Source organism: Halichoeres trimaculatus, unplaced genomic scaffold (genome assembly GCF_033239565.1).
Source record: "Halichoeres trimaculatus isolate MK-OKI-2021-1 unplaced genomic scaffold, fHalTri1.1 fHalTri1_scaffold_22, whole genome shotgun sequence".
Taxonomy (NCBI): domain Eukaryota; kingdom Metazoa; phylum Chordata; class Actinopteri; order Labriformes; family Labridae; genus Halichoeres; species Halichoeres trimaculatus.
Window position 1 is genome coordinate 22,398,008 of NW_027437200.1, and position 17,027 is coordinate 22,415,034.

The 17,027-nt window shown below is 38.3% G+C and overlaps 1 protein-coding gene across 1 annotated transcript; it reads right to left on the reverse strand.

Moving 5' to 3' along the window:
* Positions 1-631: 631 nt before the first annotated feature.
* LOC141784554 (uncharacterized) lies at positions 632-16,831 on the reverse strand. The gene is made up of 29 exons (XM_074662392.1): positions 16,717-16,831; positions 16,234-16,509; positions 15,864-16,145; positions 15,446-15,748; positions 14,988-15,269; positions 14,312-14,563; positions 14,091-14,204; positions 13,981-13,996; positions 13,815-13,903; positions 13,523-13,573; positions 13,336-13,428; positions 12,867-12,908; positions 7,646-7,912; positions 6,990-7,250; positions 6,637-6,909; positions 6,197-6,472; positions 5,827-6,108; positions 5,439-5,741; positions 4,141-4,407; positions 3,541-3,783; positions 3,112-3,225; positions 2,956-2,971; positions 2,821-2,867; positions 2,661-2,717; positions 2,386-2,448; positions 2,231-2,290; positions 1,176-1,238; positions 941-1,006; positions 632-791 (listed from the first exon to the last, which is right to left on the reverse strand). Exons 1-29 carry the CDS (start codon positions 16,829-16,831, stop codon positions 784-786), a joined length of 4,581 nt encoding a protein of 1,526 aa, XP_074518493.1. The 3' UTR covers positions 632-783.
* Between the last annotated feature and the right edge of the window lie 196 nt (positions 16,832-17,027).

Sequence of the window (17,027 nt, forward strand, 5' to 3'; positions counted from 1 at the left end):
GAATGCTCACAGCCCATTAAGCCAACGCAGATACATTTTTCACCCTTTTTTCTAGTTGACACTTATATTATTGTTTTTATATATTCTTGAATTTTTTCACACTATACTTTATCATACTTAGTTGTTTTGCTGCTGAGACTGAATTTCCCTCTGGGTTTAATTAAGTACATTGTATTGCATTTTATTTCAGTTCTAGATTTTGTAAGATAACTGCTAAACAACCTTTGGCTTTTAGTGAAATCTCATTTATAGGGTTTGTTGATAAAACTTGGGGATGAAATTGTTGCACTGAAACTAGAAAAAAGCAAAGTCACAACATATCAGAATAACAGAGGAAGTGTGGAAAAATTGATTTTGTTTCTTTTGTTACAGTTTTTGAGTTTAGTTTAAATACGATTCATAGGATTCATGACAACATATCAACTTTGTGACCCTACAAAAACAATATTACCCTTCGCGACTCAAAGGAAACATAACAGACGCATCTTAGTTCTTGTGTTTCCATGTTGTGCTTTATTACAAAACCAATATTAACAGACTACAAAAAACACTTAACAGAGAAGAACATAAAAGTATTCACTAAGACCACTTATAGCTTACTTTACACCATTTCAAAAAGCAAAAACACCATCAAATTTCCTTTAAATACATTTCTACAACATTAACAGTACATATAAAACTACAGATACTGATACTTGGCAGCACATTAAATAAAAGCTGGAAATGATGACAAAGTAAGGATGTGTTTTAGTCCTCATCTGTTCCTGTGGTTCCTTCAAAGGTTTACTGACCTGGAAGGAAAAAGAAACACAGTGCAGGCTGTATTACAGACATCAGTGAATGACTTGCATACAATCTTGCAGTTTAGGAAGACCACACTGCAGTATTGCAATTTGAACAAATCTAGTAAGTATGAAATGAAGTAGGTTTGTATCAATACCAGAAGTCGTTCCTGGTTTGACTTCAGAGTAAACGGTGTCTTCAGTCGGTGCGGTCTTTGACTTTCCTGAACATTGAGAAATGATACTGTAAAATGACTCCTTACTGATGCTGAATAAAGCGAAACATGCATACACAGAAGTGTGATATACAGACTGATACAGAGCTGGAAAGACACAAGTCTTCATAACAACTGTAACAACAAACCACATCAAACTGAAGCACACTTCACTCACCTTTCTTTTTCTTGTCTTTACCTGTGCTATGGCAGCTGACCTGGGCGTACGTGACTATGTCATCTGAAATAATAAAGGATGTAAAGTATAATAATTTTTTTTTTTTTTTTTTTTTTGGGGGGGCTGTAAATCATTTAATACTCTTACAGGGACACCAGGTGGCCAGTGTAAGCCTACAAATACAATGAAAAACCCCCAAAAACAATAGCTGTTTTTCAAACTGCCTTCTACACCAGCAGTGTCTACCATTTTGGCTGAAATTCATGTAGTAGTAAGTGTGCGAAGATTTGAAAAATCTGCAGTATGCAAAAATCCCCGGATGTCCTATTGATCGAGGAAAATTTCTCAGTATGCAACGGACCAGTCTACCCGTCGTACCGTTTCCCACAATGCATGGGCTGACGCTGTTTGTCAATGCGGGTGGCAGGTTTTGGTGAATTACCGCCATCTACTGGAATGGGTCAGCACTATAAGCCCATATAAAATACTGATAACCATTTTTAACCATACATGGATGATATGGAAATGGTTCTTTCATCATCTGTGAAAATTAAAATCAAGAATGATGATTCTGCTATGATATGATTAACAAAATAGCCAAATGCCGAGATCTGCCTGTAGTTTGTTTTGTATATTTATAATAAAGGCTAAAAAAACTCAACATCATCTGTAGCTCTGCTTAAGAAACTAGAAACCAGAGTAGTATGCTACAATACAGACCCAACAGAACAGTCATACTTCATACTACAAGCAAAAGCAGTATGTAGTATGCAGTGCCTGCTACATACTACATTCGCATGTAGTATGTAGCAGGCGGTTTGGAAAACAGCCAATAATCCTCCCAATAAGTGTCTGACAGAAATTATGGTGAAATGTGTATAAATATTTATATAAACAACAAAATTCTGTCAGTTTTCAGTTCATTAACAAAAATTGTCCTTCATAGTAATTTCAAGTGAGAGTAATCAGGTGCTACTTAAGTTCACAGAGATGAACTGAGCAAGGTGGCCTGTCACTGTGTTCTGTTGAAGTATGACGGTTTCAATAAACACTACCTGCTGTATGTATCTTCACATCAGAGTAAACAGCGATCTCACTGGGTTCAGGTTTTCTCCCTGTAAAGAAAGAGAGAGATCAGATGTACCCACAGAGGACGAAACTCAATGAATAGACTTTTAGAGCGTTATCCTCGAATCTTTGAGGTACTCACCGTTCTTTCCAGCATTTTTGATTTCAACCATAGAATATGTGACATCCTGGGATGGGCCTGCATCTGAAACAGGTTTGAGTTTATTTGGACAGAAGCACAGAGGAGACTGATACTTTCAGTCTGTGTGTGGAGTTCAGCTCCTGTTTTATCCGCCCAGTTTCACAGATCAGAGTGTATGCTGACTGTCTAACATGCTTCAAGCTAAAACAAGTGACAGAAAAGTCAACCTTGAGATTTGCAAGTGTTTTGGTGAGTATAATCCAAAAGAACATTACCTGTACCATTTGCAGACTCTCTATGGTCTTTGACGGACTCATAAAGGCTGGCATCATCTAAGAAAAGCAAAAGTTAAACCTTTCAAATCTAGTGCTATTACCTTCATGAGCTGCAAGAGTGTATTTGTACAAAAATGTAGACAATCAATTCATAGCCCACCTTGATTTGTTGCTGTGTTTTGATCCCTGATCTTGGGCTTTAAAGACCTGCAACATTCAGCAAATATGAACCATTTTATTGCAGAATATAATGTTATGAACGATTGCTCAAACTGAAAGAGAGAGTGTGACCAACCTGCTGCAGCATCGAACTGTGGGGAAAAAAAAGGGAGCCACCTTTACATGTTTTTGTCGTTAGAGTTTGTCCTACTGCTATTTGATGTCAGTAAAATTGTTAATGTGAAATGATTTGAGAATGAAAAACTTGATGACAGACAAAAAAAGGTCTCACCTATAGCCTGTCTGTAACGATACAAAAGGAGAAGAAGAAGAACTAGAAGTACGACTCCACAAATCGGTCCAACAAGAATCATCAGTGATGAGGATTTCCCAGGCTTGGACACTGCTACAATAACAAATAAATAAATAGCAACTGTTAGTAGACCAAAAAACACTTTTCTTGATATTTTAAGTTGTGTTAAAAAAAAGATTGAGCCAAAGCAAAATACACACCTAAAAAACCTTTTGCACGAACAAAAAGATCCTTTATGAAAATGTAAAAAATATATTATATATTTATAAAATATATAAAAAGATCTAAAATTAGCAATGCTCAATTTGTCAGGGCTGTCATAAGCAAATTTTCAGCTCAGATAGATCAGTTTTTAAATGAACTGCACAGTGAAAACAAGTCAAAATTAACCTTTTCCATCATACCCACCTCTGACAGCCATCCAACTCTGAGCCGACTCTCTTCCTGAGCTCTGACATTTATAGAAGCCTTCGTCTGACGCTGACACAGCAGAGATGTTTCGCTCCCTCCTGGTGTCGTTCTGAATGAGTTTGTCGTTGTGATAGAAAAAGATGTGAGACACAACATCTCTGGATCTGAATCTGCAGCTTAAACTGACTGAACTTCCTTCAGTCACAGGATGGACGGGGCTCTCCAGGATAATATCATCACCTGGAAATCAGTCAAAAATAAGAAGTTAGAGTCAGAAATCAATCTTTAAGAAGAGAAAAAGCAAAACGATGAGCATGGAATTATCTCATATATCTTGGTGAAAACCTTAAGTAAAAAAAAAAGCAGAGGACTTAAGATCAAAATATCACATCCAGTCATCACTGAATTTAAATGTTGAAGTGTTTATAGTCTCAGGATGAAGATAAGTGACTGTTCTCTCTTTGTTCACAGATTAAGAAACTGGGACTTTAATAATCCACATGGTAAAAATCTGACATCCTGTAACTGGACCCTAAAAAACCACAACAGGTGACTCTTTCCACACACATTCAAAAAGGTAAAGTGATGAAACCATACTCTGTTTTGTGATGTTGACTGCATTGCTGAACTCTCCTGATTTAGATTCACACCAGAACACGTCATCACTCGGTCTGTTAGTGGGGATTGTGCATGAAGACTCAGTCTTGGTCGGGAGTGTAGAGCAGCCAGACACGGTGCCTTTCTTCAGAAACCTCATCACTCTCCACTGAGAAGAGTTTCCCTCACAGCTCAGAGAGACAGAGTCAGAGGTGAAGTGCTGCACTCTGTTTAGACTCACTCTGAGAGACGCTGATGGATGAAAATCTGGGGAAAAAGTTGTGACAAAGGGTTAAAAGACAAAAAAAACTAGTGAAAAACAAGGATATCATAAAATCACAGATCAAGCAAACTAACTTGGTGATATTCAGTATCTAGTAATCATCTCTCACTTGGATGTTTTTCAATTATAACATACACTCAAAAGTCACTTTATGAGGTACGCCTGTTCAGCTGTTTGTTAAAAAAAATGGAATCAGCCAATCACATGGCAGCAACTCAATGCATTCAGGCATGTAGACATGGTGAAGACGATCTGCTGCAGTTCAAAGCGAGCATCAGAACAGGAAAGAAAGGTGACTTAAGGGACTTTGAACGTGGCATGGTTGTTGGTCTGAGTGTTTCAGAAACTGCTGATCTACTGGGATTTTAACCCACAACCATCTCTAGGGTTTACAGAGAATGGTCCCAAAAAGAGAAAATATCCAGTGAGCAGCAGTTCTGTGGGCCAAAATGCCTTGTTGATGCCAGAGGTCAGAGGAGAATGGACAGACTGGTTGGAGCTGATAGAAAGGCAACAGTAACTCAAATAACCACTGGTTACAACCGAGGTCTGCAGAAGAGCATCTCTGAACACACAACACATCCAACCTTGAGGCAGATGGGCTACAGCAGCAGAAGACCACACCGGGTGACCCTCCTGTCAGCTAAGAACAGGAAACTGAGGCTACAATTCACACAGCAACACCTAAACTGGACAATAGAAGATTGGAAAAACGTTGCCTGGTCTGATGAGTCTGGATTTCTGCTCCACATTCAGATGGTAGGGTCAGAATTTGGCCTCAACAACATGATGCTATCATGTCAATATGGACCAAAGTCTCTGAGGAAGGTTTCTAGCACCTTGTTGAATCTATGCCACCAAGGATTAAGGTGAGGAAAAAGGCAGTCCAGACTGGTGCTGGCAAAGTGTATCAAATAAAGTGGCTGGTGAGTGTAAGTATTTAAGATGTTACATGTTGTTTATGAATAAAGGATGACTATTTTGTCAAGGTAAAGACAGACAGAGACAAACTGACCTCCAGACCAGACAAACTTTGGAGCACTGTACTCAGAGTGAAAGACTGGATCTCCTCTTCCAGCTCTGCACACATATCCTGCTGTGTGTGTCTGTCCATGAACAATGAAGGAGGACTGTTCAGTCCCACTACTGCTTTCAGACAGCAGCTCATAGCTGTAGGAGTCTCCTGGTAGTTTGGGAACAGTCTTATACCAGTAGAACCTCCATCCTGCAGACGGGTCTTTAACCCCACAGCTCAGAGTTACTAAGTCTCCAGGACTCAGCCACAATAGAGACACATTCAGGACAGGCTTAGGTTTGTCTGTTAGAGAAGGAAACTCCATTAATGACAGACTGTATATGAGTAAAATTTTCTTTTAAAAACAGCAGAAATAAATGTGGCTTACAGAGTGACACTGTCAGTGTGATGGTATTACTCCAAACTGTTGAAGACCTGACACTTTTTTTTCTGCCCCTACACTTGTAGTCCCCGCTAAGGGAAGTAAAAGCAGAAGTGATACTGAATTCCTTTTCCTTCTCAGGTTTCCTTGAGCTTGAGCTGGTTGTTTCCCATTCATAGTCCCACTCATTGTCGTCTTCACCTTCAATTTCACATTTAAGAGTCATCTTCTCTTCAGAGTAGATTTCAGACCGATCAGGGTGCAGAGTCAGAACAGCCTTGTTTGCATCTGTTGGAGTTTAAAATGTCAAAGTGAAGATACAAAGATAAAAAACCTTAAATTCTCATTAAAAAGGTGTCAGAAAGTACAGACTCACTCTTCTTATTGATGCTGATCTCATCACTGCTCTTTGTGTAGTAAAGAGGCTTTCCTCTTTCTCCTCTGCACTGGTAAAGTCCTTCTTCTGAAACTTGAATTTGTCCAGATGAGGAAACTCCACTGCCTTCAACAACCTTGTATGAAGCATATTTATCCTGTTTGTACCAAAAGGTGTATTTCCAGCCACTGGGTGGGTTCACAGAGCAGGTCAGGGTCACAGTGCCCCCTTCTGGAAAGTCTCTGTTATCAGCCGTCAGTTCAGCCTTCGGTCTGTCTGTTTGATTAAAGAACACAAACATGTAAAGATTATTACTATTTCTATTAAAACTCTGAATGAATAAACAGTTAATAGTAAACTTAAAATCTCTAATTAGTCATGACATCATGATGAGGTCACAGAGCATGTGATCATGATAAACATAAAGCAGTCTATCTTACCTGATACGCTCACTGTGGGTGGATTACTCCATTCAGTTAAAGAATACAGATCAGTTTGGAGTTTACCCAGACACTTGTACTCCCCTCCACTGTGAACAACAGCCCTGACAGAAGCAGATTCACTGTGTTTAGGAAACTCAGAGTCTGTTGTTTCCCATTCATACTTCCACTTTGTGTCTTCTCCATCCTGGATTACACATCTGAGGGTGATCGTCTCTCCACTGAAGATCTCAGACCACTCAGAGTCCAGAGTCACAACAGCTCTGTTAGGCACTGCTCAGGTTCAAAGATTCACATTAAAACACAATAAAATAAAACTGTGAAATCAGTGAGTTTATAACTTCTATACTCACATATTTTGAAGATGGGGACTTGATAACTGAAATCAGTGTAGTAAGGAGGGTCTCCTCTTGCTCCTCTGCACTGGTAGGGTCCTCCCTGTGTGACGGAGTAATGATCATCTTCTGTGATCTTTATTTCAGATGTTATCTCTCCTCTGTACCAGTGGAACTCCCACCCAGAAGATGGAGGGTTAACATTGCAGTTCAGGGTCACAGCGCCCCCTGCTGGAATGGTATACTTGTCAGCCTTCAGCTCAGCCCTGGGTTTTTGTGCTGTTTGATGAGAACAAAAATGTGAAAGAATAAATTCCTGTGTATTTTGGTTTTTGTGAGGTGCAGCCCCGTTTTGTGAGAAAATGGTATGGCCTTTCTGAGCTTGCATTAAAATACAATCCTTTTATGAAATAACAGTAAAAATCATTTATGGTTGTTAAAATAATTATTCGCCTGCTGCTTTTTGAGCCCTGCAAACGTATAATGATCCAAAACTACTTCTCAGACACTGATCTCCCTTAAAACACACTTTAAGAAATCAGAACATTTTTAACTGACTTTTTTTGCAAAGGGTTTAATTTCTGTTTGATTAGGTATCATTATATAGTTTAATGTAGATAAAAACAAGAAAAACGTCAAAACCATGACAGAATGGAAAGTAAGGTTTTACCTACGTGTTACTGTCAGTGTGAAGGGTTCACTCCATGATGTATCGAAATTTCCCTTCCTGCCAAGACACTCGTATTCTCCGTTGTGATCATGTGTGGCGTCTCTAACACTGTATTCATTTTGTGTTGTAAGTGGTAAGTCCCTGCCTCGTATTTTCCATCCATACTTCCAACCAGTGTCTTCACTTCCCTCAATCTCACATCTTAAAGTCACTGTCTCCAACCAGAATATCTGAGACCAGCTGTGTTTCAGAGTCAGACAGGCAGTGGGATCTGTAATAAAAAATAATGATAATAAAAAAAAGAATTTAAAGTACAAAAAGGTCAATGACAACAGGGTACATGTAATGCTCAGTAAGTAGGGATGTAAAGATAACCTCAACTCCAGTTTTCCTATACTGGGTTAATGATGCTATTTTCATCAATAGAATGAGCTTGCAGACAAAATATGACTGAAAAAGATTCTTATTATTGTTTCTGCAACTGCAAAACAAAAACCATGTAGAAAATGCTAAATCTAAATTAAGAAGTCACAGCTTCAAACCTCAATGAATAAATTATAAACTTGGTTTAGCCTTATCTAATGCCCCTGTTTTGAATTAAATTAGTTTAAATATTTTAGACTTGCTGTTGCACATTTATGTAAAATACATTTCTATACTAAAATCTGAAAAGTGAATTTTAAGAGTATCTGTAAACTCTTAAATGATCGCAGTAAGTGTAGAATGGATTTCCTCCAGTAACTGTGTCTTATAAACATGCATTGGGGCTGAATGCACAGGCTGCAGTAAGAAGTGTGGAGGAAGAGACCAGTGAGTGCTGCTTTCAATTCATCTATATTCTGAATAATTCTGAAGATGTAAATACAAAGAACATAATAGAATGCAAAACTTTTTAATTAGCAATCTTAGAAAAACACCGGTTTTCAAAGATTTAGTTTCCATATTCTCAGGAAGGGAAGGAGGTAGAAAAGAATAACACATTTAAAGCATGCTTCGTAGAGCTGTTATAAAAAGTTAGATGCAAGTCAAAATAAAAGGTGAGACAAAATTCTTGTTTCAAAATAAAAGACAAACAGTGAGTTACCTTTAGCAGATCCCTGGCTCAGTGTGTTCAGCACTGAAACAAAGATTAATCCTTCATCAGGTGATCATCAAAGCTAATTCAACATCCTGAAGTTTGCTTTTCTTACTGATAATACAATTTTACAACAACAGTTTCATTTTTCTCCTTATTTTGTAACTGTTACAAAGACAGGAAACTAATGGGTACATCTGAATAAGAATTAAAATCAGACTGATGTGTACTTTGCCAAAGGTTTGTACTTGAAAAACAGAATGTAAACTACAAACGTGTGACACTAACTAATAAGGGTTGAAATCAAACATATGCTTTAAACTTGTAAAATCAACATTACATGTTTCTTTAAATGTGTAGTTTGCATTTCTGTTGGTGCCATAGTATTCAATCTGATATTTCTACCATTTTTAACCAATCCAAAAATCAGTCCCATTAAAATGTCAAAAGGTGTTACCACAAAAGCATGATTTAAATAATCTCCCTGTAAGTTATGTAAGTGTAATGATAAATAAGACATTTGTTATAAAATATCATCTCAAAGCATATCTAAAATATTTCATTTCTAAACTTGATGATATGAATTTTGTTGTACTGAGCAGGTCATTATGCCGTAGACATCAATGTCTTCTCTCAATCCATACTACTCAGTTATTTTAGCTGTTATGTTTCTGCATTTAACACTACTTTTAAAGAAAACCATGGCTCTTCCTCTTAAAGTCACAGATAGTTTTAGCAGAAACGTACTTACAGATAAACCCGAGCACACAGAGCGAGCCCATCTTCACATCCACGACTGAAACAGAGACGCTCTGCTGTTTTGCTTCTTAAACAAACGTTCACTTTGTATTTAAAATAGCGCAGCAGAAAAAGAGAAGAGAAAACTATTCTACATGACGGCGTGAGAACAGTTTTCAAAATCTTCTCCTTCTTCCTTCCTCTTCACAAGAAACAGAAGCAACTTGCAGTGGCTTCAACCACAACTGGCCTGACATGTTTAAACTTCCTGTCTACTGCTTTATGAAAAGCTGGTACAATGGGAAACCCTTCTTTCCCTCGAATGACAGAAAGATTGATCAAATAATGAATCCATAAGCAATGAAATATCATTATTATTCTTAAGATATCTTTCAGGTATTTTTGTTTCAATACTTCAGATGCAAAAATAGAGACTGAAGAGAGCGTGGGTGATGAGGTTGATGAGGGTTGTGGGTGGGAGAATAGTCACTGACCTCTGTGAAAAGGCCGATAGCTTCTGCTAAGGGGGTTGCCAAACTAGTGCCCACATCACTAATATCAAACATTTCCTAGTGTGTATTATCATAATCTACAGTCTTACAATAAAAAGGAACAAGTCTTACGTTATTGCAGTAATAGAATTACAGATTCTGGTTCAGTTTCAGCCTTAGACACAGAAAAAAAGGATCAAATATGAACAAAACAGATTTTTCCCTGATAGAGAAAATAAAGCAATGACTTTCCTCCTGTCTATTTTCATCCTTTGCAAATCATTTTTCTACATTTCATTTCCCATTAAGCCCTGTATATTTTTAGTTTTGCCTGTAACCCCCATTGGGTTTCCTCATTGAGATTAGAGAACAAACTACTTTGAGTGTTGTATTCAACAGCCACAGATACCATGAGGCTTTAATGGTGTGCTAAAATCCTTGATTACAAGGTTTCAAGAAGCATGTTGGGTGAAAAGTCTGGTCTGCATATCTTAATTCAATAAAACTGGAGCAGAGGACAAGATATCTTTGACAGAATATGAGAAAGATTCTCAACATAAACTGGTAGCCCCCCTATTGTGTGGTGATACTTGGTATGGTCTGGTTAACCACATCCTTTATTAAAAGTTCTGCTTTGGGAGACGCGTTTCATGAAAGACTGGTTGATGTCACTGTAGCAGTTTTCTCAGAATTTGCAACTTATAAGAAGTTAAAGCACTGTAACATGAGTAACTGCTCAATTTACCTTTTTTACCATTTTTTTTTACCCCCCAAAAAAACTCAGCTCACCATAGACTTCAGCAAACACATCAACTTTAAACCCATGTCTACTCATACTGAAAGTGGAAGAATAGGAGGTTTACTGAATCTACAGCCTGTTTCAACCAAGCAGTCCAGTTTAGATCAGAATAAGCTTGGTCTTGTTTGTGTTTCCACAGCCAACCGTGCCCCTTTCCCTTGTGGTAGGCGGCGTACAAGCTGGATGCCGACAGCTGCATGTAGCGTGACGCCATGGTAGAGTGTACTCCACTAATAAATCCAATGAAGAAGACAAATGCAACACAGTAAACAAAGAGCAACGATGGAAGTCGTCCAGCAATTAGTCTTCTTTGTGATTGGCATGTAGCTCTTTGATACAAAGTGCAATCAAGCCTTGTTTCAGAGAAGACTGTGTGCCGCCAGGAGAAATACAGCAGCTCTAGCACGGCAAGTGACGATTCTTCCAACAGTCTGCAGTGTGTTGCTCCACCTTCCGAGAGCGGTTCGGTGCAGTCTGGCACTCATACGAAAGGGTCCCAAAAAGTGGGATCTGTCCCAGGTTAAGTCAGTGGAAACGCCACAAAATGCGCGCTGTACCAAGACGAACCGAACCAGGCAGCTTGGTGGAAACGCGGCTTAAGACAGTACAACAGATCAGGAGACACAGCATGGACTTTGGAGTCAGTGTAAGGTCAACTTTACAGCCAGCTTTCACCAAAAAAGGAGGGGATGACTTTGAAACAAGTGGCCTCAAAATACGTTTACCTGGAGCGTTGAAAACATTGTAAAATATTCTGACGATGGAGCAGCAAACACTGTGAAAAGCCCCCAGGTGATATTATTACTTCTGTTGAATTCTATCCCAAATGGAACTTATATTGAAATTTTACTAATATACACAATAAAGCTTAAAACACTGAGAAAATAATTTTAATTACCAGAGTAAAACATAACTTAAGGAAAGGAAAGACTGAGTTAAAACCTCATAAATAAATATAGCTTCATACATATTTAGTAGCAGAAGCTCAAAGCTCCAACAGCATCATTTTCAAAGGTCAATGCAGTACTCTTGATTGACTGTAGGGGCATCACTACTGCATGCAATAAAAATGTTCATATGTAAGAGGAAGCAAGCAAGAGGGAAAAAGATTGATAAGTGTCATAATGTACTCCCCCAGTAATGTTTAATTTATAACTCAGGCGTAGGAGGCGTATTTATAACACAACCAAGCCTGACAAGTTCTGACATGAATCTTGTTTTAAGACATTAAAGAATAAACAGAATTAATTTGAATGTATGAAAATGACTTCATGTGCAGCCAAAAAAGTTTTCAGACTAAGTGAGAGATAAGTTACAGCAGTGAATGGTGCACTGAGAAAATTAAACGTGAAAGAAGCAAAACAATCATATTCATTTTGTTTTCTTTCTTAAAATTTGTGTTTAAAATTTAAGACGACATGAATATTTTAATAAGGAATATCAGGAAGTTAAACAGTCCAACCTGGGCTGATGTGGACTTATTTGATCAAAAAGAAACCACCAACACAAATAAAATCTCACTGCTTAAAAACTTTATTGGGATAATGAACAAAGGACAGTGTGAAAAAAAAATCAAATAAAATAGTTTTTATGTTGCATTAAAAAAAGACAGTTGTGATTGAAAGCAGATCATGTTAAGTTTTTTTTTTTAGATATTTTGGCGCAAACGCTGATAATGAAGACTGATTTCAAGACATACGCTGAACTGGAAACTAAACAGAGTCAAAATAAATGTAGTCCCACAATCCTTATTTCAATTATGAACAACAACATCAACATGATAGTTTGATAAATGATTCTCAGTTTCACATTAACAGAAAGAGTTTAACAATAAATATGTCTCTTTCACATAAATCTATAAACAAACTGTACAAACCTGAAAAATAACAAAAAGCAAAGATGGATACTGCTGTAAAGTTTCCCTGGTCACAGGGCTGAAAGAAAACCACTAAAAGGTCGTTCAGATATCTCCTCATCTAACTTCTTCTTAACCCTGAAGCTAATGCTGTTAGCTACCCTCATTATTCAACATAACAAGGTGGCACAGGTTTAAATAATCAATAACATGAATTATGGCATTTTTGCAGCGTATACAACCTAAGATTTACTTGTACCATTTGTTATTTGCCAGAGCCTTTGATGGTTTCATAGAAAGACGTATCCCCTGTGGAGAAACAGATCAAGACAATGTGAATCAGTTTTAATGTGTAAGTAAACATCCTTAGTTTTTAAATGTCTGCCAAAGTCACAGTGATAAGTATTACAACAGGATACACATTGAGCCTCTGTGTATCATGAAACTGAGACACAAGATGGGGAAACACATGTGTATGCAACCTTAATTTCCACAGAGTTAAAAAACTGAGTGAAATGTTTGTCAGTCCCTTACAGGAAAGGGGGAAGCACACACACACATACACACACACAGAAAGCAGAGAGAGACTGCAATAAGATGTGAGTGTCCTGCATAAAAAAACACCGGTGTTCGATCTACACACAGATATCAGAGCAGATAGAGATGGAGGCATCAGTTAAACTCAAAATAAGAAGAGAGAATTCAATGTTATCTCAAGTCAAGATGAGGTACTCACCATGAAGGAGGGTACTGTACTGATCATTTTCAGCTTCTCTTTGATCAACAACTTGACGAGTGGACAAGTCTTGGTTGATTCTCCTCAACTGGACTGGTCGTCATCAAACAAATGAAAATGTTAAAATACTTCAACTAAGTTACACTGAATATTTTTGTAGTATGTGTAAATGAACAGCATACTTTACCATTTTCATAATCCTCAGGACCTCTGAGTGAGTCGTAGACACAAGTATCAGCTTCAGATTAACAGAGATTAAATGTTAGTTAAGCCGTTTTATTGCACTGATGTGAGACTAATTTTATGTTCAACATTTTTTTTTTAACTTTGATCTTCTCTGAGCCACAGCATCATCTAAAGAGCGGTGAAAAGGAGCCAACTGAAACCACATTTTACGACTGAAGCCAACATGATGCTTCAAAACATGTTATCTAACAGGCGTATGGGGACATAGATACAAAGTAAAGACAAATCCTTACCGTGGAGGAGAGAACTGTATTGAGCATCACTCTGGTCGACTACATGACTTGAAGGAAAGTCCTGGTCTGGGCTCCCAGACTGGACCAACCTGTGGAATTACATTACATTAAGTATGGAGTTCATTGCTCTTAAGTTAAAAACAGAAGAAAAGATGGTTGAACTCACCTGCAGAAGCATGAACCTGTGAAAAACAATCACAAGGATTAGTTCTCTTACTCTGTCACTTTCTGAACATTTGTGTTTTTGAAATAAATGATAGAAGAAACATTTCTCACCCTTAAAGTTTCTGAAGTAACACAACAGAAGAAGAACAAGAATTATCAGCCCACAGATCAGCGCGATACTCATCAGAGTCATGAAAAATAAAGAACTGCCAGGTCTGGACACTGCTGTAAAATATATAGATCACAAAGACATAGAAATCCCTTCTTCAGCTTTTAACTATGGCTTTCAAATGTAAACTGGACAGACTGTATCAGAAAGAAATCTTTCATACCCCATCCACCTCTGACAGCCATCCAACTCTGAGCTGACTCTCTTCCTGAGCTCTGACACTTATAGAAGCCTTTGTCTGACGCTGACACAGCAGAGATGTTTAGCTCCCTCCTGGTGTCGTTCTGAATGAGTTTGTCGTTGTGATAGAAAAAGATGTGAGACACAACATCTGTGGATCTTAATCTGCAGCTTAAACTGACTGAACTTCCTTCAGTCACAGGATGGACGGGGCTCTCCAGGATAATATCATCACCTGGAAATCAGTCAAAATTAAGAAGTTAGAGTCAGAAATCAATCTTTAAAAAGAGAACATGCAAAATGATGTGAAAAGAGCTATTTTTTCCTCTTTGCAATTAACAATCAAAACAACAAGACCCTTTAATTTTTACTCTGTGTACATGTAAATCAGTAACAACAGTATTAGATTAAAGAATAATAACAGCTCAGAAGTTAAGGATATAAATATTTCATCCAGTTGTCACTGAAACCAAAAATTGAAAGTGTTCTCAATTCAGGATGAAGATAAGTGACTGTTCTCTCTTTGTTCACAGATTAAGAAACGGGGACTTTAATAATCCACATGGTAAAAATCTGACATCCTGTAACTGGACCCTAAAAAACCACAACAGGTGACTCTTTCCACACACATTCAAAAAGGTAAAGTAGTGAAACCATACTCTGTTTGGTGATGTTGACTGCGTTGCTGAACTCTCCTGATTCAGACTCACACCAGAACACGTCATCACTTGAACTGTTGGTGGGGATTGTGCATGAAGACTCAGTCTTGGTCCAGAATTTAGAGCAGCCTGACACGATCCTTTCCGTCAGAAACCTCATCACTCTCCACTGAGCAGAGTTTCCCTCACAGCTCAGAGAGACAGAGTCAGAGGTGAAGTGCTGCACTCTGTTTGGACTCACTCTGTTTGGACTCACTCTGAGAGACGCTGATGGATGAAAATCTGGGGAAAAGCAAACGACTGGCTCCGTTAACTTTAAAGAGAGAAGACTGATGTCACCACAATCAATTCATACCTCTCATGTTGATGTTTCATTGAAGATCTAAGTATTTGAGATACTGAATTATACTTATATAAGGTAACTAAAACAGATGTCTCCTGACTAAAGATGAACTGACCTGCTGACCAGACAAACTTTGGAGCACTGTACTCAGAGTGAAAGACTGGATCTCCTCTTCCAGCTCTGCACACATATCCTGCTGTGTGTGTCTGTCCATGAACAATGAAGGAGGACTGTTCAGTCCCACTGCTGCTTTCAGACAGCAGCTCATAGCTGTAGGAGTCTCCTGGTAGTTTGGGAACAGTCTTATACCAGTAGAACCTCCATCCTGCAGACGGGTCTTTAACCTCACAGCTCAGAGTGACTGAGTCTCCAGGACTCAGCCACAATAGAGACACATTCAGGACTGGCTCAGGTTTGTCTGTTGGAGAAGTAATTTTAAAAGAAATAATTTATTTAAAAAATATATTATTTTTTTTTCTAACAACATATTCGAAACCTTTTTGAATCAGACCGCAGAAACAAATGTGACTTACAGAGTGACACTGTCAGTGTGACGGGATTACTCCAATCTGTTGAAGACCGGTCACTTTTTTTTCTGCCCCTACACTTGTAGTCCCCGCTAAGAGAGGTAACTGCAAAAGGGATATTGAATTCCTTTTTCTTCTCAGGTTTCAATGAGCTTGAGCTGGTTGTTTCCCATTCATAGTCCCACTCATTGTCGTCTCTGCCTTCAATTTCACATCGAAGAGTCGTCTTCTCTCCAAAGAAGATTTCAGACCAATCAGGGTGCAGAGTCAGAACAGCCTTGTTTGCATCTGTTGGAGTTTAAAATGTCCAAGTGAAAGTACAAAGATAAAAAACCTTAAATTCTCATTAAAAAGGTGTCAGAAAGTACAGACTCACTCTTCTTATTGATGCTGATCTTATCACTGCTCTCTGTGTAGTAAAGAGAGTTTCCTCTTTCTCCTCTGCACTGGTAAAGTCCTTCTTCTGAAACTTGAATTTGTCCAGACGAGGAAACTCCACTGCCTTCAACAACCTTGTATGAAGCCAATTCATCCTGTTTGTACCAAAAGGTGTATTTCCAGCCACTGGGTGGGTTCACAGAGCAGGTCAGGGTCACAGTGCCCCCTTCAGGAATGTCTCTGCTATCAGCCGTCAGTCCAGCTTTTGGTCTGTCTGATTACAGAACACAAACATGTAAAGATTATTACTATTTCTATTAAAAATCTGAATAAAGTAACAGTTAATAGTTAACTTAAAATCTCTAATTCGTCATGACATCATGATGAGGTCACAGAGCATGTGATCATGATAAACATAAAGCAGTCTATCTTACCTGATACTCTCACTGTGAGTGGATCACTCCATTCAGTTGAGGAATACAGATCAGTTTGGGCTCTACCCAGACACTTGTATTCCCCTCCACTGTGAACAACAGCCCTGACAGAAGCAGATTCACTGTGTTTAGGAAACTCAGAGTCTGTTGTTTCCCATTCATACTTCCACTTTGTGTCTTCTCCATCCTGGATTACACATCTGAGGGTGATCGTCTCTCCACTGAAGATCTCAGACCACTCAGAGTCCAGAGTCACAACAGCTCTGTTAGGCACTGTTCAGATTCAAAGATTCACATTGAAACACAATAAAATAAAACTGTGAAATCAATGGGTTCATGACTTCTATACTCACATGTT

Coding starts and splice junctions, on each gene's coding strand:
- LOC141784554 (XM_074662392.1), bottom strand. CDS start 16,831: ATGAATGGGAAACAACAGACTCTGAGTTTCCTAAACACAGTGAATCTG. Junction 12,909..13,335: donor GTACAGTACCCTCCTTCATG/GTGAGTACCTCA, acceptor GTTTCTCCACAG/GGGATACGTCTTTCTATGAA. Junction 6,473..6,636: donor ACCCACAGTGAGCGTATCAG/GTAAGATAGACT, acceptor TTAATCAAACAG/ACAGACCGAAGGCTGAACTG.